Source organism: Pagrus major, chromosome 1 (genome assembly GCF_040436345.1).
Source record: "Pagrus major chromosome 1, Pma_NU_1.0".
Classification (NCBI taxonomy): domain Eukaryota; kingdom Metazoa; phylum Chordata; class Actinopteri; order Spariformes; family Sparidae; genus Pagrus; species Pagrus major.
Window position 1 is genome coordinate 857,364 of NC_133215.1, and position 21,586 is coordinate 878,949.

The 21,586-nt window shown below is 42.0% G+C and overlaps 1 protein-coding gene across 1 annotated transcript in view; it reads left to right on the forward strand.

Moving 5' to 3' along the window:
• Positions 1 to 3,845: 3,845 nt before the first annotated feature.
• The window catches only part of LOC140995899 (NACHT, LRR and PYD domains-containing protein 3-like), a 19,644-nt gene continuing 1,903 nt past the window's right edge, over positions 3,846 to 21,586 (forward strand). Inside the window, exons 1-8 of the mRNA XM_073466059.1 lie at positions 3,846 to 4,119; positions 4,512 to 4,585; positions 6,361 to 8,210; positions 9,859 to 10,032; positions 10,219 to 10,392; positions 10,579 to 10,752; positions 10,939 to 11,112; positions 11,959 to 12,132. Of these exons, the coding sequence (XP_073322160.1) occupies positions 3,846 to 4,119; positions 4,512 to 4,585; positions 6,361 to 8,210; positions 9,859 to 10,032; positions 10,219 to 10,392; positions 10,579 to 10,752; positions 10,939 to 11,112; positions 11,959 to 12,132 (3,068 nt within the window). The remainder of the gene's footprint in view (positions 4,120 to 4,511; positions 4,586 to 6,360; positions 8,211 to 9,858; positions 10,033 to 10,218; positions 10,393 to 10,578; positions 10,753 to 10,938; positions 11,113 to 11,958; positions 12,133 to 21,586) is intronic.

A 21,586-nucleotide genomic window follows, 5' to 3' on the forward strand; every position in this document is an offset into this window, starting at 1 on the left:
GACGAGAACATTTGGTCGAGTTCAGTTTAGAGGAACTTGTGTTTAATAATACAAATGATGAGTCGTACATGATAATACAGAATATAACCAGCTGATCACCTTCTTCCTCCTGCTCCTCCTCCTCCTCCTCCTCTTCCTCCTCCTCTTCCTCCTCCTCCTCCTGCCCCCTCCTCCTCCTCCTGCTCCCACTCCTCGAGACGTCGGTGGTTAAAGGTATCATTTGATCAGCTGCTAATAAAAGAATAAAAGCTGAACTTTGTCCTGTGCAGCAGCTTCACACTGGTTTATAGTGTTTGAATACTGCTGGGAGGAGTTTGTATTGAAGGCGCTGGTCACACTGAGATCAATCTAATCCTCTTTTTCTACACACACCTGATCAGGACACAAGTGAGCTGCTGGACTGACGGACACTCGTGGAAATAAGTCGAGTGAGTGAAACTCTGCTTTTCTGTTGGTGGAAATGTTCCTGTGTGACATCATCATTTATTTGAGGTTTGAAAGACTGTGTCAGATAGTTTGAAGGTGTCCTTTAATGCAGTCATCAGTTCAAACACAAGTTTAATGAGTGAACTTCCTCCTCTGAAGGTCAGAGACGTCTGTGTGAGCAGGAAGAGAGAAGCTGATGAGTGTAAAAGTTCTATTGTAGATCATGTTTGAGTTCAGATGAATGTTTGATTTGAATGATGACAGTGTGATGAAGGCAGGGCCGGACTGATCCTCTGGCACACCGCCCATTTTCCCAGTGGGCCGACAGAGCTCGGGCCGATATCATTTTAATTTGACAGATATGAATATGTTGCTAACTATCTAAAGTTTATGTCCTCAAAGTTGTGTCAGTATTTCTCCGTGGTATCGAACACGTATCGATCGTCAGTATTTTTCAAGGTATTGCATCAAAGTCCAAAGTGTCAGTGTGGTGACAACACCAGCCTGACGTTAAACTGGTGTGCTGGCCTGCAGTGCATCTCTCTAGTCTGCCTGTGTGTCGCTGTGAGCTGCTTCCACGGCTGTTTTGTGACTTTGTGCTGACGACAGTGAGAGTGAAACACTGAATAGTATTTATGAGGCCTACGTTTGATTATCGCCGACGGACAACAGCTGCACATAACTCGCACATCATTTTAAAACAAGACAACGTTCATCAAGTTCTCAGAACAGTCGAGGTTTAGTTCCAACTCTGCATCAATGCAACATGGAAGCACGTTGACTATTGATCACATATTGAATGTAAAGTGTTGATTAGTCTGGGACACTGTGCAGCATTGATGCATCTGTCAGTAGATAATAACCATCAAGTATTTAGTATTGAACTGTTCTGAGACATGAAACTGCAGCCAAACCAAAAATGCGCTTCAGACTCCAGTTTGTTGATTTATAGAATAACCTGGTCAGAGTATGAAGATTTATTTAGTCAACAATATTTTATTTGAAACCAATGTACAGGATTCTGGCGTAGGTGTCTTTCTAATTCTTCTGTCTTTCGATAAACAAACTGGTGTGGGTCATGTGATGCAGGGAGGCTGGCTGTGATAGATAGATAGATAGATAGATAGATAGATAGATAGATAGATAGATAGATAGATAGATAGATAGATAGATAGATAGAAAGATGGATCTTTATTGTCATTGTACATTGTACAACGAAATTGAGATGCAACTCCTTATTAGTGCAAAATATAAATAAAAACATAAAAACATTGATACTAGGATAAAATAAATAAAAAAACATAAATACCAAGCACACACCTCACATACACCATGTCATACTCATTATTGCACAGTCATCAGATTATTGCACAGTCAGACACACATTCTTTTATGCCTTGATTGCATTCAGCAACACTATTGCTCTCAGGTAAAAACTGTTTTTGAACCTGTTTGTCCGGCATTTTATTGTCCTGTATCTTCTGCCAGAGGGCAGCAGTTCAAAAGAGTTTATGTCCAGGGTGTGATGGGTCCCTGATGATGTTTTGAGCTTTTTTAAGGCACCTTGCACTGTACAGTTCATTTAGGGAGGGTGGAGAGCAGACAGTGATCTTCTTGGCAGTGTTGATGACCTTCTGGAGTGCTTTCCTCTCTGCTGCTGTGCAGCTGACATACCACACACACATGCAGTATGTCAACACACTCGCTATTGAGCAGCGGTAGAAAGACACAAGCAGTTTTTGTGACAGGTGGTTCTTTCTGAGGAGTCTCAGAAAGTAAAGTCTCTGCTGTGCCTTCTTGATGGTCACTGAGGTGTTCGCACTCCACGACAGGTCCTCCTCAATCTGGATGCCCAGGAACCTGAAGTCAGAGACCCTCTCCACATAGTCCCTGCTGATGCACAGTGGTTGGATACTTTCCGTTTACTTCTTCTGGGAGTCCACGATCAGCTCCTTCGTCTTGGTGGTGTTAAGGACCAGGTTATTTTCCAGAGCAACTGTTTTAAGAGTGGCGAAGAAGCGGAGCAGATAGGCAGGACTTCTGTTCTGGCAGATGCCGCAGCACAACGTAGCAATTCAGCCGAATTCAGCACAGAGCAGACAGGAAGTCAGACACGAAACAACAACATGACATCCGGTTAGTTTTCAAAATAAAACACTCCATGTTGATACAAGCACAAAAACCTCAAATAAGAGGCAAATACGTGCTCTTCTTCTAAGCCTTCAGTCGGGAACACTTCGTGTTGTTGTGTTTATAACACATACATATAACTCTGGTCGTGCGTGATTATGTAATTATCGTGGGAATTCCTCGGTTTCCTAACTCCAGCTGTTCAGCGGAGCTGTGCTGTGGTGGAATCAAAATGCAGCTGGATTGCTGGAGTTAGCAGTGATATGCTGCACCCCCTGCCACACCTGCCTTGTGTTGTTGCTGCTGAGATGTTCCTCTATCCTCCTCTGATATGCTGTCTTGGCTTCTCTGATGCCTCTCCTCAGGCTGGCTCTGGCAGCACTGTACTGTGCCCCATCACCACACCTGAAGGCCTTGTTTCTCTCCTTCAGCAGGGTCCTGACTTCTCCAGTTATCCAGGGCTTTTGATTTGGATAGACCCGGATGTGCTTCTCGATGGTAACAGTTAGAGATGTTCTGACACCATTTTTTTCCCTCCCGATACCGATTCCGATACTTATGCTGTGGGTATCGGCCGATACGAGTACCGATTACCGATACCAGTGTGTTATTAAAAAAAAAATATCATACTACACCTGCATGACTGTGATATGATTATCATTGTGGTAAGGCCTGGCGGGGTGGGGATTGCCCAAGGATGACGGAGCAAAATTGTACCGAAGCCGTAATGCAGCGGACACGTCCGGTGGAAACTCGGAGCTAATGGAGTTAACCGGTAAATAGATACCTATTTCTAATCAATTACGTGGTAACAGATCGGTGCCTGGACTCCAGTACTCACCGATACCGATGCCAGCATTTTCAGCAGTATCGGAGGCATTGGTGGCACAGGTGGAGTTAAAACACTGCAGACCTCTGATTGGTCAGTCCGTACAACCAGGGTCGTCTCGTCGTCTGATCTCTGATGTAGAATATTTTTTATCAGCAGTCTTTTCTCAAACAAAGCTCGTTTCTGTGTTGTAATCATCAACATGTGCTCGCTGTGCGTAGGCAGAGTGTGGTCAGAAAAGAGAGAGAGTCAGAAAAGAGACGATGACTGTGAGCAGAGCAGAGAATAAACAGGTTAGCAGTTTGTGTCTTTTGTCAGTGCAGGTCGCAGTGTGTCAGATAATAAATGCAGCAGCTTCTCAAGAGTTAAGACCGGTCTTCACTGATGTTTCCCAGCTGCTGGAAGCCTGGCTGGTTTTCCTTCAGGTGATAACACTGCCTGTCTTTAGCAGGAAGCCACGATGACTCCAGAGGACATTTTCAACACTCTGGAGGATCTAAAATTCAAAGAATTCAAGGATTTCAAATGGTATCTGAAGCAGCCTGACATCCTGGAAGGCTACCGACCCATCAAACAGTCCAAGCTGGAGAGTGCAGAAATACAGGACACAGTGGATCTGATGGTGAACACCTTCACACTTGATGGAGCTCTGAAGGTGACCAAGAAGATTTTAGAGAAGATAAAGAGGAATGACCTGGTGCAGAGTCTGTCAGCCAACAGCTCAGGACCAGAAGGTCAGTCACATTTCTTTATTTTAATATCATTTTCAGAAGAAGAGAGTCGACGACACAATACTTGTAAAGGAACAGGCCTCTCAGTACAGAAGCTCATTGTTTTCAGCAAAGAAAAACAAAGAGGCTGATTTCATAATTAGGAGAAAAGGTTGAAGCATCAATAATTGTTATTGGAGAGGATGGAGGTTTGATGGTTCACATAAATAAACATTGTTTAACTGAGCAGAGATTCATTTTAATGGTGCAACAGAGCTCTGCCTAATTTAAAATCTGGATCAACTCATTTTGAACCTAGTTTTACTAAACTCAAATTAGATCTGATCTTAGATTAAATGAATCCTTGTTGGTGCAACCAGCCATAATCTCTGTCTTCACCTCTCTCTCAGTGTCAGTGAGTGTCGCTGATGTTGGAGAGACTTCAGAGAACAGAGGACCTTCTTCCTCTCAGAGTGAAGGTAAAGCTGCTGTATTCTCTGGTATGTATGGAAGCCCTGAAAGACAAAGTTTAGTTTTTAGTTTGGAAAAGTTAAAAGTTAGTAAGACTGACTGCATTATAACTGAGTGAAAGCAGAGACAGAAGTACTTGATGAGCTTTATTTGAAGCAGTATCAGAGTATCTGCAGCTCTGAAAGACATTGCATATAAAGCATTTAATTCAGTTTCTTCATAAAGACCCTAGAAGCTATTTAAAAGTCTTAAAATCCATCTACAAAGGTCTTGAATATTTTTTCCTTGGGTACCGTAGACTGTAACATCAGTTTTTAGATTATTTTGTATGTGGTTGTGAGCTGTCAGGAGGATTTATAAACTATAGTGGGACTGTTGTGACAGTGGATTGAGCTGCAGGAGGCAGTTAACCATCAGATCTGCATCAAACTCAGTCTCTACTGCAACTACAGCAGCCAGGAAGCTCATCAGCTCAAAATAGTGATTGAAATTTACATTTCAGTCTGTGTCGTATTATAAAGGTGCAAAACATCACAAAAATGTCAGAGTAGGAAAAGTTGGTGAATCGACAACAAGAAAATGTGACGACTCAGTGAATTCAGTATATGATAACTTACATTCAGACTGTGACTGAAACTCAAGCCTCAAGGGAAGAGATGAAAAACATCAGATCTGTGTGTAGTGATGAGGAGACTGTAACCTTCCTCACATTAATACATCAAACACAAAGATTATATCTTCATCATGTTTTCACGTGGTTTTCTATCGTTTGAAAGCTCCTCTTCTCCAGTGGTTTATTGGCACCATAGAGGAGAATTTGTGGCCAACTCCTAATATTCTTATAGAAGTATGGTGTCATAGTTGCAGGTGGTCATTTGTAATTTCTGATTGGCTGCTATTCTTCAGAGGGCGGGTCTTACGTAGTATGAGCAGGCCGGAGGTCAGACAGCAGAGATGGAGTCGAGTGTAGAGGAAGAAGAGATCAGAGTGCAACTCTTTTCATGGAGGCCATGATGGACACTGAATAATAACCATTATTTCTGAAGCAGTTTTGTTAGCTTGTGCCTGTGTCTGTTTGCCAGACTGAATGAACTGAAACTGACTGTCAGCTCAGTGCACGGTTTTCAACTGAGAGGTGGGGTTTACCCGACCATGAAGTCAAAGTGGTTGATAACTGTGAGGACTGAGTGGAGTGACAGTGGAAAGCTAGCTGAGCTCATCTGTGGTTCAGATAAGGCCTGCATCCTTTTTTTGTTGAGTGGAAACCAAAGAAACCAGATCAATAATGGCCTGTATGGAGCCACCAGGCTCAGTTATAATAAAAACCAGTACTACCAGTCTTTAGTGGAAGTGGTTTGAATGATATTGGTATTTAAACATCATCAAGTGATTCCCCAAAACAAGAAAGAGTAAAAGAAATTAAGAATGAACACTTCTGGGCCTGCAAGAGAGCGTGAGTCTACATATCTATATAGACAGAAGGAGAATATTAAAACTGATGTTACAGGACTTCTTTGTGACATTTCAACCAGAAGCTGGCAGCAACACCAACAGCTGCTCAGTGGTAACCAGTCCAGGGCTGTGGTTGTACTGACCAGCTCCCTGTCGGATGGATTTATATGTTGTTGGGGTACATGAGAGAATGATGTGATCAAATACTATTGTTAAGATAGCTTACTGTAACACAATTACAAATATACTGCTAGAATAGTTTTCATAGACATCTTGCTCCCACTGTAATTTCAAAATCCTGCATTTCAGTTGTTTTTTGTTTCCATTTGTCACTCAGATGAGATCGTTCCAGTACCAGAGCCACAACCCATCTCATATTACCAAGACGTGCTTCAGTCAAACCTCGAGGATATGTTTAATTGTGCACAAGAGGGGTGGGCACAGAGGAAGGATGAGCAACCTCTGGTTGATATCTACACAGAGCTGTACGTCACAGCTGGGGGTGACGTAAACCTCAACAAACAGCATGAGGTCATTCAGATGGAGGTGAAGCCAACAACAGAGGAATCAATTCAACCCAGTGACATGTTCAAACCCCCCTCTGGAAAAGAAAGATCCATAAGAACAGTTCTGACCAATGGAATCGCAGGAATTGGCAAAACATTTCTTGTCCAGAAGTTTGTGTTGGACTGGACTAACAAAGAAAACAATCAAGATGTGCATCTCATATTCCCCTTTACCTTCCGCCAGCTGAACTTAAAGAAGGATGAAAAGTTAAGTTTGGCAACGCTCATTCATGAATGTATCACAGAGACCAGAGGCATCAAGGAAGAGGCTCTGAATCACATCTTTACAACTCTGCAGTCATCAGGAAACAAAAAGTATGACAGAAGTAAATTCAAACTTCTGTTTGTTTTGGATGGACTGGATGAGAGCCGCCTTCAACTGAACTGTTCGACCAATAAAAACAAAGAAACAGACTTTGATGTTACAGAGTCCACCTCAGTGGATGTGCTGATGTCAAACCTCATCAAGAGAAATCTGCTTCCCTCTGCTCGCCTCTGGATAACCACACGACCTGCAGCAGCCAATCAGATTCATTCTGATTTTGTTGACGTGGTGACAGAAGTCAGAGGGTTCACTGACCCACAGAAGGAGGAGTACTTCAGGAAGAGATTCAGAGATGAGGAGCAGGCCAGCAGAATCATCTCCCACATCAAGACATCACGAAGCCTCCACATCATGTGCCACATCCCAGTCTTCTGCTGGATCACTGCTACAGTTCTGGAGGATGTGTTGAAGACCAGAACCAGAAGAGAGCTGCCCAAGACCCTGACTGAGATGTATGTAGAGTTCCTGAGGTTTCAGATTCACCAGACAAATGAGAAGTTTGACCAAAACATGTGCATTCAGTACATTAAGTCATTAGCAAAACTGGCTTTCCAGCAGCTGGAAAAGGGCAAACTCATCTTCTATGAAACAGATCTGAAAGAGAGTGGCATTGATGTCAGAGGAGCCTCAGTGTTCTCAGGAGTGTTCACAGAGATCTTTAAAGAGGAACGTGGGAGGAAGAATGATGAAGTCAAGATGTTTAGCTTCATCCATCTCAGTGTTCAGGAGTTTTTGGCAGCTTTGTATGTAGAGATGTCACTCATTAACAATAACAAGAATGTGATGTCAGAGCTAGCTCAAACTAACGGCGAACATGTGAGAATGTTTTTCAGCAAAAAGTCTGTGACAAATGTCCACAGGTTTGCTATTGACGAGGCCTTGCAGAGTCCAAATGGACACCTGAACTTGTTCCTCCGCTTCCTCCTGGGTCTTTCACTGCAGACCAGTCAGACTCTCCCTGAAGGCCTCCTGAAAAAAGGAAGAAGCTCACAGACCAATCAGAAAACAGTGAAGTACATCAAGGAGAAAATCAGTGAGAATCTGTCTCCAGAGAGAAGCATCAATCTGTTCCACTGTCTGAATGAACTGAATGATGGTTCTCTAGTGGAGGAGATCCAACAGTACCTAAGATCAGGAAGTCTCTCCCCAGATAAACTGTCTCCTGCTCAGTGGTCAGCTCTGGTCTTCATCTTACTGTCATCAGAAGAAGATCTGGACGTGTTTGACCTAAAGAAATACTGTGCTTCAGAGGAGGCTCTTCTGAGGCTGCTGCCAGTGGTCAAAGCCTCCAACAAAGCTCTGTAAGTGAACAGATAACTGCAGATACTAACTGCTGTATATCACATGTGCAGGGTCAACTAATGAATGTCTTAGATTTCAAGTAGTTGATCAATTGACAAACCTGCATTGTTTCATTAGATTCATTGGACCTCTGCACATTAATGCAGCCATGAAAAGAAAAAGAAGTCATTTTAAAGGTGGATGAGTCATTCTGGAGAAGGATTTTTGATATTTGAACGAATAGCCAAACAAATTCACTGATGCACATTGCCGAGGCAAGGCTATAACAACTGGGCTAGCTTGCACATAAGTGGATTTTGCTTTGTTGTAGCTGAAGTAAACAAACATATATTAATATGAATACAAGATATTGAAGCACACATTCATCCTAAACACAACAGAGTCAAAACTAGCAATATTTGTGGGTTTCACAATTTTAAAAACGATAATCGGTCGAAATGAGCCTAATTAATTTCACAATCAAAATTGAATGCAGTATCGACAAAATAGTCTGTTCAATATTTCATTTGAGATTGGGACAACGCAACACTGTTTGTTTCGAGCCCTACAGCATGAGAGCTGACAGAGGTAACAGTTGACGGAGCTAAAAGCTTCCAGTGGAGCTAAACACACACAGCAGTACTGAGAGTTCAGAGGAACATTAAGTGGTAAACACTGAACAGCAGTTTAATGTGCCAACACAACACGTTTACACAAAATGAATGTACTGAAATATTTTAGACAAGTACTGTTTGGAGGTAAAAGTACCTTGAGTTTGGAGTTACAGACAATTTACATCAGTGTACATTTTATCAATCTGCTGACAGAGAAGAAAGTAACCTGGTACAAGCAGTGACCAGGTGGTGGAGCCGTAGCTTCAGAACAAAGACCTCAAAGACTGAGACAAGTGAGAATGAGACAGACTTCTTCCCAAAATCTCTCTCTGTTACTAAATTCTGTGTCCTATGTTACTTTTTCTTAATTCTCTTTTAACAGTGTTTAGATAGCTTCTTACTTTGTTTTAAACCTTTTTCTGTCTTTAAATCGATGTAAGATAAATATAATTATTTATTTCCTCAGCATTTTAATGGTGGTTTTATTATGCCACTATTAACTAACAACTATAGATGACAATAAGGTAAAGAAACCTTTTGGTCAGTGATCGGTATCGGTCGATACTGCTTCTAGCCATCAATGATCTGCCCTGAAAATCCTGATCGGAGCACCCTTGGCTTAGTTTCCTATCTTTGACATTGTGGCAGCTTTAACTTCTGGAGACAGTAGAGAGAGTGTTGTGTGTTGTTACTGCTGATTTCAGCATGTTACACCAGAGAATTTGCTGTCAGCGCTTCAGTTGCAGATACATACGTAATATGTCTCATTTTCTCCAGTACACACTTTGAATATCTTGGCAAACTAAAAGATGAATGTCCATAGACAAGTAATTTAACCTGTTGAATGACATGGACAGCGAGTTGACTGAAATTGAAAGAAGTAGAACGGTTGACCCTCCTAAACTTTTCACGAATGTGAGATGCTAGTATGAAAACACTAATTGTCTAAGATTGTCTAGATTGTTTGACTCATCAACACAATAACAGTTTCTACAGAAATGTGATGTATTTTGTATTGTGGATGACAGAAACAGTATCACTAACTCTTTTTCAGGCTGAGTGGCTGTAATCTGTCAAAGAGAAGCTGTGAAGCTCTGTCCTCAGTTCTCAGCTCCCAGTCCTCTAGTCTGAGACATCTGGACCTGAATAACAACGACCTGCAGGATTCAGGAGTGAAGCTGCTGTCTGTTGGACTGAAGAGTCCACACTGTAAACTGGAGACTCTCAGGTCAGGATTATAAAAGACATGTACAGAGTGAACCATAACTGTTCCTTTGTGTTGTCATTTGTCTCCTGTCATTTTACCAGTTTTCTTTGAAGACACTGCTCTGAAACTGTGTGTATCAAAATACAATTGGAAGTTAAATCAAACAGACAGAAAAGTCTTCACATGTCCTCTACATTTCTTTTTCAGGCTGAGTGGCTGTAATCTGTCAGAGAGAAGCTGTGAAGCTCTGTCCTCAGTTCTCAGCTCCCAGTCCTCTAGCCTGAGACATCTGGACCTGAATAACAGCGACCTGCAGGATTCAGGAGTGAACCTGTTGTCTGTTGGACTGAAGAGTCCACACTGTAAACTGGAGACTCTCAGGTCAGGATTATAAAAGACATGTACAGAGTGAACCATAACTGTTCCTTTGTGTTGTCATTTGTCTCCTGTCATTTTACCAGTTTTCTTTGAAGACACTGCTCTGAAACTGTGTGTATCAAAATACAATTGGAAGTTAAATCAAACAGACAGAAACGTCTTCACATGTCCTCTACATTTCTTTTTCAGGCTGAGTGGCTGTAATCTGTCAGAGAGAAGCTGTGAAGCTCTGTCCTCAGCTCTCAGCTCCCAGTCCTCTAGTCTGAGACATCTGGACCTGAGTAACAACGACCTGCAGGATTCAGGAGTGAACCTGTTGTCTGTTGGACTGAAGAGTCCACACTGTAAACTGGAGACTCTCAGGTCAGGATTAAAAAAGACATGTACAGAGTGAACCATAACTGTTCCTTTGTGTTGTCATTTGTCTCCTGTCATTTTACCAGTTTTCTTTGAAGACACTGCTCTGAAACTGAGTGTATCAAAATACAATTGGAAGTTAAATCAAACAGAGAGAAAAGTCTTCACATGTCCTCTACATTTCTTCTTCAGGCCGAGTGGCTGTAATCTGTCAGAGAGAAGCTGTGAAGCTCTGTCCTCAGTTCTCAGCTCCCAGTCCTCTAGCCTGAGACATCTGGACCTGAGTAACAACGACCTGCAGGATTCAGGAGTGAAGCCGCTGTCTGTTGGACTGAAGAGTCCACACTGTAAACTGGAGACTCTCAGGTCAGGATTCAGTTTCTGTGAAATGACCACTCAAATGTTGCTTGGCATCTGGTTAAAATGTCCTTAAGATACTGTATATCAAACATTGTAGGAGTTTTGGACATTGTGTATTATTCTTAAAAGGTATACAATGCCCTTCAGAGATTAAATCATTTATGTTAATGTACAGTAAAGTTATATTCATCAATCACCATGTCAGCTCTAATCAGTGTTTTCTTTTTTAACCAATTGTCAATGACAGACAGAGTTTCATCAAATTACTTTGTGTTGCCCCTCAGCTCTATGAATTGTTGCATCTCACAGCCCTGTTCTGGTGTTTGTTTTTTGTTTTTTCACTTTCCACAACTTTACCGTTGGATTCAGTCCCGCTGCTCTCATCAGCATCTTTTCTTCACTTCAGCACTTTGTCGGATTACAGTGTGATGTGGTTACAGAGCTTTTCCAGTGCAGCTGGCTGTATTTTTCTGATGTCACATCAAGTCTGCTGTCAATTTTATTTATAAAGCCCCAAATCATTTTCACATTGCTTCAGTGGGCTTTACAATCCGTACCGTGAGCGACTTCCTCTGTCTTTTGACCCTCGACTGTAAAGCAAACTTCCCATATTGAAAAAAACCTTTTAACCGGGAAAAAAACCTCAGGAAGAGGAGGATCCTTCTCCCAGGACCAACAGACAGGAAGTAGATGTTGCGTGTACAGAAAAACTAAATCACAGTTCACAGATTTAAGTCACAGAATGTCTGTCTCTACACATTCATAAGTATACATTGTCCTGTGTGTGTGTGTGTGTGTGTGTGTGTGTGTGTGTGTGTGTGTGTGTGTGTGTGTGTGTGTGTGTGTGTCCAGGCTGTCAGGCTGTCTGATCACAGAGGAAGGCTGTACTTCTCTGGCCTCTGCTCTGAGATCCAACCCCTCCCATCTGAGAGAGCTGGACCTGAGCTACAATCATCCAGGAGACTCAGGAGTGAAGCTGCTGTCGGCTGGACTCGAGGATCCAGACTGGCGACTGGACAATCTCAGGTATGAACAGACAACAAGAGCTCACACACTGTTTCTCTGTCACACTGACAAGCTGAGGACTGTTGGTTCACAGTCTGAACCAGCAGCACTGCTGATAACAGTGAAGACTAACTGATGTGCTGAGAGTCCCTGTCCACACTGAGACTGACCTCCTGACTGACATCACACCACCATCTGCTGTTGGTCATTTAATGACACTGTAACACACACTCTGTTTGACAAATATCGTTCAGTGTTGATTAACCAGAATAAAAACTCATCAAGAGGTTTAAAGTTGATTCTTGATCGTGGAAACAGAAGTTGAAAAACAGCTCAGCTCAACGTACATTTAGTTGTTAGCTGGAGATTCATTATGTTATTTGTGAAAGTCCTTAAATTTTAACCCTCTAGGCGCCAAAGTCGCATTATTGCGACAGGCAACATTGCTGAATAAAACAGCCCATATCTTTAAATCTACTGCCTTGTGCTGTTACTACTTGCTACCACTAGATGGCCACTAGATTCAGCTTCAATCCTGACGTCATTTATGGGTGTTTCTATGCAAAATATCCGAGAAAAAAAAGTTTGAAACCCGACACCAGCTGTCAGAGCGGGAGCGCCTGAGCGGGAGAGTGGGAGAGGAGAGAGCAGTGCGGTGGCAGAAGCGTGTTGGACAGATAGCGAGACAGATAACGATTTTTGCAATAAAAACAAAATGCCCGACTTCCGGTCGGAACACCGTCAAGATGGCCGCATAGCGAGGGAGCTCCCGATTGAACCAGAACAATTAAAGAAATAACCCCATATAAACCAAACAAATCATTTCGCAAATAACGTAGAGAAAGGGGTTAGGAAGCGATACCAACACTTTGAGCAGTAAACGTCGTCTGAAGACAAGTGGGAGAGAAAGACGGAGCGCAGCAACAATTAGCAGCTAACAGGTTTGAGCTAACGTTAGCAAACAACACGGTGTAGTGCGGAGAAATGGCAGACTTGGAAATGATTCTGCAAGAACTAAGAGGATTTCGCCAAGAAAATAAAGGACAATTAGAGACAATAAGAGAGGAAATCATAAAGGTGAATACAAGACTGGACGAGGCTGAGGGACGAATTGAGAAAGCAGAAGAGAGGATTCAAAACACAGAAGACGTCATCACGGCCATGCTAAAGCTGCACACCAAGCTAAAGGACAAGTTGCTGGATCTGGAAAGCCGCTCCAGGCATGAGAACATGAGGATCTATGGGGTGCCGGAGGGGTCAGAGAAGGAATCAAATACGATGGTCTCATTTGTGGAAAATTTACTCCGCGAACCTGCAGATTGAAAGGGCTCATCGGTCGCTGGGACCGCAGCCGCCGGGGGACGCACCGCCACGCTCCATCGTAATCAAGTGTTTAAGTTTTAAAACAAAAGAGACATTACTCCGCAAGGCATGGCAGAAAAAGGGGTTCACCTGGCAAGAAAACCGCATAAACCTGGATCACGACTATCCACCGCTGATACTCAAGAAAAGGAGAGAATAATCCGCAGAATACTGAAGGAAAAAAGAGTTCAATTCCAGACCCTCTTCCCTGCCAGGCTGCGCGTGAGACACGAGGACGGAACCAGAACCTACGAGACGGTGGAGGAGGCATCAGAGGACCTGCTGAGAAGAGGCTACGCTGTGACAACCACCGCACCTCCGGAGACGCTCATGGAGCAGGTGCAGCGGCTCACCTGGACGAGAGTGGACAGACGAGCAAAGAGGGGCCCAGCCGAACGGGATCAAAGCTACAAGGAGAAGCTCCGAGCCTTCAGGAGACCATCACCGACCCCCTCCGGGACTGGACGGACTTAACTCACGCCAGAGGATGGCGGAGTAAATTGTTAAATTTCTTATAATTTACTGACTATAACTAGTGGTGAAGATACATGTTGGTTCGCTCGGGGCCAATTTTTCCACTTTGGAGTTTTTTTTCTTTCTCTCTTTCTTTTCCGACATGCGGCTGTTGCAGGTAAGGACCTCTTCCTCCGGATTGAGGAGGGAGACTGTTTCCTTCGAGCCACCTCGAGAGGCTCAACAGGGTCGGACTATCAGACCCCTACATAGGGAGTCATATGGACAAAATGTGTTCAGTTTGATGTTGTTTAGTGTGTTAGTTGTTTATTCCCTGCTGGTTCTCGCGGGGAGGGGGAAGCGCACCGGGTTTTTGAGTGGGATGGAGGGGGAAATCACATAGATGCAAAACAGGTCTTTAAAAATAACGTCATTTAATATAAATGGAGGACTCAATCCAGTTAAGAGGTGGAAAATTTTATCAAAATTAAAGAAAGATAAGATTCAAATAGCTCTCTTACAGGAGACACACCTCAGTGACTCCGAACATGCTAAATTGAATAAATCAGGATTTAAACATGTTTACTTTTCCTCACATGGATCGGGGAGACGGAGAGGAGTGGCGATTTTGATTCCAGTGCGGTAAATTATGAACATATATCAGAACATAGGGATAAAGATGGTAGATTTGTTATGGTCACAGGGAAAATAGAAGGTACTGTGATAAGTCTCCTTAACGTGTATGTACCGCCGGGCAGTGACTGGTCCTTCTATAAACATGTGGTTGATTTAATGACAACAAAAAGTCAAGGGATTTTAATATGTGGCGGAGATTTTAACATCCGATTAAATCCCAGAATTGACTCATCAAACGGGAAATCTGACGCAAAAAACATTAGCAGAAGATTAAATACTTGGATGCGTGAAGTGGGGATTGTGGACGTATGGAGAGAGAAAAACCCGACTAGCCGTGATTACTCACATTACTCGCGCGCTCACAATGTTTACTCACGCATCGACTACTTTTTTATGCTTAAAGGAGATCTTTTTAGGGTGGGTAACTGTGAAATAGGACCTAGTACTATTTCAGATCACGGCCCCATCTATATGTCAATCCATCTGAATAATAACAGGAAATCCACTCTCTGGAGACTGAACTCTAACATTCTGAATAACCCAATTATTAAAGATAAATTGAAAAACGAAATTAAATTGTATTTGGAAAACAATGATAATGAAGTTGTGACCCCACCCATTCTCTGGGATGCATTAAAAGCAGTGTTGAGGGGCAAAATAATAGCCATCTCCTCATACGAGAAGAAAATTAGGGAGCAAAAACTCAAAAAATTATAAGAGGATCTGAAGAGACTACAGAAAGAACACGCAAAGTCTCACAAAGATGACGACAAATGTAAGATTAAAGAGTTAAAAAAAGAATAAGATGAAATAAATACTCAGGAAATTCAGAAAAAGCTCCTTTTTACAAAGCAACAGTACTATGAGACAGGTGGGAAATCACTGAAACTTCTATCGTATAGGTTAAGAAAACAACAAGCAGATAGAAATATATATAAAATAAGAAACTCCGACACAAATGTAATAGAAACAACCCCGGAGAAAATACAACAATGCTTTCAAAAATACTATAGAATATTATATACACAACCACAGATAAGCAACGACAATCAGATTGATGCCTTTCTGGCCCAGGTGAATCTTCCAAAGATCACTGATGAACAAAAAAAAAATTAATATCCAAAATAACAAAGGAAGAAATTCAAACAGCAATTAGGAGAATGAGGGGGGGCAAGTGTCCAGGGATAGATGGTTTTTCCACTGAATGGTACAAAACAATGCAAGACCAACTAATTCCAACATTATTAAAAACATTTAACTGGATTTTGGAGAACAAAAATATCCCCCCCTCATGGAGGGAGGCAATGATTTCAATCGTACCTAAGGAGGGGAAGGATAAGTTGGAGTGTGGAAATTACCGTCCTGTAAGTCTTCTGAATAATGACTATAAATTATTCACCTCCATATTATCCAAACGAATTGAATTATTATTACCAATATTAATACACAAGGACCAGACTGGCTTTGTCAGACAAAGACAGACCCAAGATAACATCAGGAAAACACTGCACGTTGTGAGACAAGTCACAGATCAAAAACTGGAGACATTGATATTGAGTTTGGACGCTGAGAAAGCATTTGACTCAGTGAGGTGGTCTTTTTTATATAAAGTACTTTCGAAATTTGGTTTCCATACAACTATAATTAACACGTTTGCAGCACTATATAACAAACCAACAGCTAGAATCAAAATCAATGGAAACTTAACCGATTCATTTACTTTAGAAAGAGGAACGAGGCAGGGATGTTGTGCGTCGCCGCTCCTCTTCGCCTTGTTTATAGAACCTATGAGTCAACTCATTAGGCAGAGGAATGATATAAAGGGGATAACGATGCCATCTGGGGAACAAAAACTGGCCCTATTCGCCGATGATTTATTGATAAGTATAACACAACCTACTCAGACACTCCCAAAACTGATGAAATTGTTAGAAGAATTTGGTTTAGTTTCTGGTTATAAAATTAATATTAATAAAACCCAAGCATTAACATTTAATTATGACCCTCCACCTTCAATTAAGGTCACGTACAATTGGAATTGGGATGCGGAGTCCATTAAATACTTGGGTGTCTCATTACCTAGGGACTTCACGAAACTGTATAACATAAATTATGGCCCACTAAACTCAAAGATAAAAACTGACATACAAAGATGGAATGTTATCCCCTTTTTAAGTTTAAGTTCCCGGATTGATTCAATCAGGATGAATATTCTTCCACGAATGTTGTACCTTTTTCAATGTTTACCAGTCAAAATTCCATCTAAGCAGTTCTTGGAGTGGGACAGATTAATAGCGAGGTATCTGTGGCAAGGGAAAAGGGCCAGAATCAAATTTAAAACATTGCAATTAAGAAAAGAAAAAGGGGGAATGGGGCTTCCTTGCTTACACGATTACTACCATGCAGCTCAATTGAGGCCTTTAGTCTGCCTATGCTCACCTACATACACTGCAGCATGGAAGGAAATTGAAGGAACGATGGTAAAGGGAATTCCAATAATAGCTTTATTAAGTGACAGTAAACTACAAGAGGAACAGGAGATCCCAGAGGATTCCATAACAAGCAATTTCCTGAAGTCCTGGCAGGAAATAGTCAAAATTTGCAGATTAACAGATACATCTAAGATTATGAGGTGGTGTGCCTATGATTCGGACTTTACGCCAAATAAAACCGACGGTAGATTTAAGACATGGATCACAAAAGGTCTAACTACCTATTATTCATTTATCCACAAGGGGGCATTTCAGAGTTTTGAGGCCCTACAGAAGGATTATGGTCTAGGGAAAGATGATTTTTATAGGTATCTACAAGTGAGACATTATTATAACAAAAATATTAAAGAGGCGTCAAGTAAAGATGAATCAGGATTTATTGAGGTATTCTTATCATTAATTAAGTCCAGATCTTGCAACAAAATGATCTCCAAATTATATAATGCCATACAATTGGCCAAACCAGAGAATACAGAATACATCAAGAGGAAATGGGAAACTGAAATGGGAATAGTTATTACTCAGGAGAACTGGGAGAAAATATGTAAAGTACAATGGATCTCAACCGGGTCAAACACTTGGCGGGAGTTCTGTTGGAAAAGTATAACAAGATTTTTTATCACACCCATTCAGAAACGTCATCAGGGCATTGGGGACGCTTGTTGGAGACTCTGTGGGTCTAATGGAGCCAACCACTTCCATATTTTTTGGGACTGCCAAGTAATAAAATCCTACTGGGAAGAGATCCACAAACATGTTACAAATATATTTAATGTGAACATTCCATTAAAATGTGAAACTATGTTTTTGGGAAATATAATGTTTGAAACGTGGAACTTAAAAGACAAGAAACTACTGACCATACTGCTGGCAGCCAGCAAGAAATGTGTCACTAGGAAATGGTTAAAAGTGGAACCTCCCACTATCGATGAATGGATTGAAACTGTTTATGAGATTTATGTTATGGAGAAGATTTCTTTTTTTAATTTTATAAGATCTGGACCAAATGGTCTGAGTATGTAAAACCAATCAGAGCTGATTTTATATGACTATACTCATGGTTTGTGTGAATCTGCCCTCTTTATTTTTGTTTTCCTTTTTTTGTGAACAGAATGGGTGCGCTCCCCGGCTTTGTACCTTTAAAAAAAACAAATAAAAAACAAAACAAAAAAAAAACAAAATGCCCAGAGGACTTTACAGTGCAGATGAGGTGCTTGCACAGATCTTTGCTGATCGCGATTCAGAAGGGGACGATTTGCCCTCTGATGACGATCGCTCGTCAGAGATGAGTGACTCTGATGATGCTGCAGCTGCACACACTGTCACACAAGCAACACATACTGATCACGGCGAGAGTATTCTCCGCCGCGGTCGTGCGAGAAATCGGGCAAGGAGGGGACGTGGGGGCGGCAGAGGGGGTCATCAAAATAGAGCTGTAAATGATGATGATGGCTGGGAGTATTTGAGAAGTGAGGAGGTGTTCCAAAAATGGATCAGGGACTTTGATGAGCCTGTGGGGTATCGTGGAGACAAGGATCTCACAGATGCTAGTGCATGTGATTTCGTGTGTCTGTTTTTGGATGAGGATTTCTGGAACCTCATCACAAATGAAACCAACAGATATGCTCACCAGTACCTTGACACACACCAACTTCAGCCAAACTCCAGATTTCATGGCTGGTATGATGTCACCATCCCTGAGATGAAAGCCTTCATCTCACTTCATTTGTGCATGGGGCTTGTTGAAAAACCTGAAATTGAGGACTACTGGGCAGGATTTTGGCCAAGTTACACACCTAGCTTTGGCAAAGTGATGACAAGGAACAGATTTGAGATGATCCTTTCTTTCCTCCACTTTGCAAATAATGATGAGCAAGTTGAGAGGGGTCAGCCAGGCTATGACAAATTATTCAAAGTGCATCCAGTACTTGATATGGTCATCCCCCGTTTTTCAGCCATGTATGGTCCACTCAAGGAACTTTCCCTGGATGAAATGACCATCGCATTCAAGGGGAGGTCAACCTTGAAACTGTACAATCCAAAAAAAAACAGATAAATATGGCTACAAGGCATTTGTATTGAGTGAAGCTAGCTCAGGCTGTGTTTTACAGTGGTCCATGTACACAGGACACACAGCAGATGAGGATGATCATCTCGGTGTGACCCATTGTATTGCCTGTCAGCTGATGGCTCCATACATTGGAAAAGGGCATGAGGTGTATATGGATAGCTACTACACATCGCCAGCCTTAGCTAACGAGTTAGCAGCTAACGGAACGGGACTGTGTGGGACAGTGAACTGCAACAGGTGAGGGATGCCACGGGGCCTGAAACCAGCTCAGTTGCTTTCGAAAAGGGGAGATGAGCCTGTGTTTATGCGGCATGGCAAATTGCTGGCTTGTGCATGGCATGACACAAAGCGTCTCACCATGCTGACATCAGTTCACGGGAACATATGCGTTCAGAAACGCATTCGTTCAAAGGCAAATGCGACTGGTTTTTGCGACATCAAGAAACCAGAGTGCGTTGACAGTTACAACTCCTTTATGGGGGGAGTTGATACAGCTGATCAGCGTATGAAAACATATCTCTTTCCACACCGATCCAGGAAATGGTACAACCACATTATCAACGTGGTTCTTAGCATCAGTGTGGTCAATCATCCCACATCATCTACAGTCGGTGTAGTCCTGGCCCACACAAACCACTGAAGGCCTTCATCCAGGACATTGTGACTGCTTTACTTGAGGGTTACTCCAAGAAGGAAGGCAAGAAGGGAGGAAGGCCTTCAGTGGAAGGGGGAGAAATGCCACAGCGGCTCACTGAACGTCACTGGCTCCGCAATACTGATGATCATCGGGATTGTGTAGTTCGCTCAGATCGCACCCGTCCTAAGGGGCGACGCCAGACACAGTTCAGGTGCAGTCAGTGTGGAGTAGGTCTGTGTGCCGTGCCTTGCAACGAGAGATACCACACACTGAAAAACCCCAAACAATGCCATCTTGATAGATGTAGTATATGAGTTCAAGTCCCCCCCCCCCCAAAAAAAAAGATCTAAAAAAGACCAAAAAAACAAAAAAACAACAACAAAAACTATAAAAATAGAATTTTACCTGGTGATATACAAATTAGATTAGGAAATGTTCTCCTATCACACTCCTGTTCATTTACTCTGAGGATGAGATGACAATATAAATTTTTTTTTTTTTCCTGTGTAAATATGTTCAAAAATCACTTTTACTGAAAGTTATGTAATCCAATATGGCTGCCACCTGGTGACGTCACAATATGCAAATTAGATGAGTCAATTTACTCCCATCACAAACTTTAGGTCATTATGAATATTTTTCTCATTTACACTATGGATTTATCTCTCACCACTTCCAAGCTACAGCCTTTTGAAACCTTAAAATCCAAACGGAATATTTTCCTAAATAAACTCTGGCGCCTAGAGGGTTAAGACAATGACCAGACTCATGAAAAGTCACATTATTTAATGTTATGTAAATATAAAAGCTGTGTATCACTCATGAGTGTAACTTTCATCTCATCTTTTTGTGTTCGGCCAGACAGCTTCCTGCTCTCATGTAGAAGTAAATACATTTTATTGGCATTCATTAAACTAAAGACAGACTCAGGAGTCTTCAGGGAAGAATAACTGTTTGGTATCAACAGAATCTGGACAGGACCGTCCACTTTAACAAAGAACCACAGTGACCGACCTGCTGCCAGCGACCAAGTCAACTGAGAGGAGAGAGGTCTTTTTAAACTGGTGACCTCTTCAGCAGGAGATCACTGCACTTTAATGAACTGTTTAAACAGATGAAGGGGAGAAAACATGTCCACAATTTGAGAAACTAAATAGTTTTCCATTCAGTAATCGATGTACTGTAAAGACCATATCAGGATGTGAGAGGAGGAGGGGAGAAGTGTCAGAAAGTCATATGAGGGGCAATTCTCTTTTCCTGAGGTGTTACAGGAAGGTAGATATGATGACATTTACATTTCAATAAAACAGCAAAGGGTCACTGCCCTGGGAAAGACATGATCAAAACAAACACCAGGGGGTCGTTGTTTTGGGAAGAAGTGATTCATGACTGTCGTAAAGTATGCAACCACTGTATTTAAGTCAGAAACATGGAAGACTGGAGAGAACACTTCGGGTCTTCTCTCCATGCTGCATGTATTAAAGAGATCTGATTCATCACGCTGAGTCTACAGTTCTTCTGGGAATTAGCAACTCTCAACCTCACAAAGGAGAATTTCCACTACAACAACTGCAGATGTTAATGTTAACAGCTAAATAAAAGAGAGAGAAGAAGTCATCTTCATGAAGTCAAAGAACAACAGAGTGAGTTTTGGTGAGGATGTGATCTCGTTTGCTGTCAGCTGAAGGTCAGACAGTCTGAACGTTCTCTGTGTGAGTCCAGTTGTTTGGTTGTAATTATCTGTGTGATCTGAAGCTGGACGACATCTTTTATTTAGTTAAACTTTGTGCTGCATGTTAGTTCAGATGATCAGTGATTCAGCAG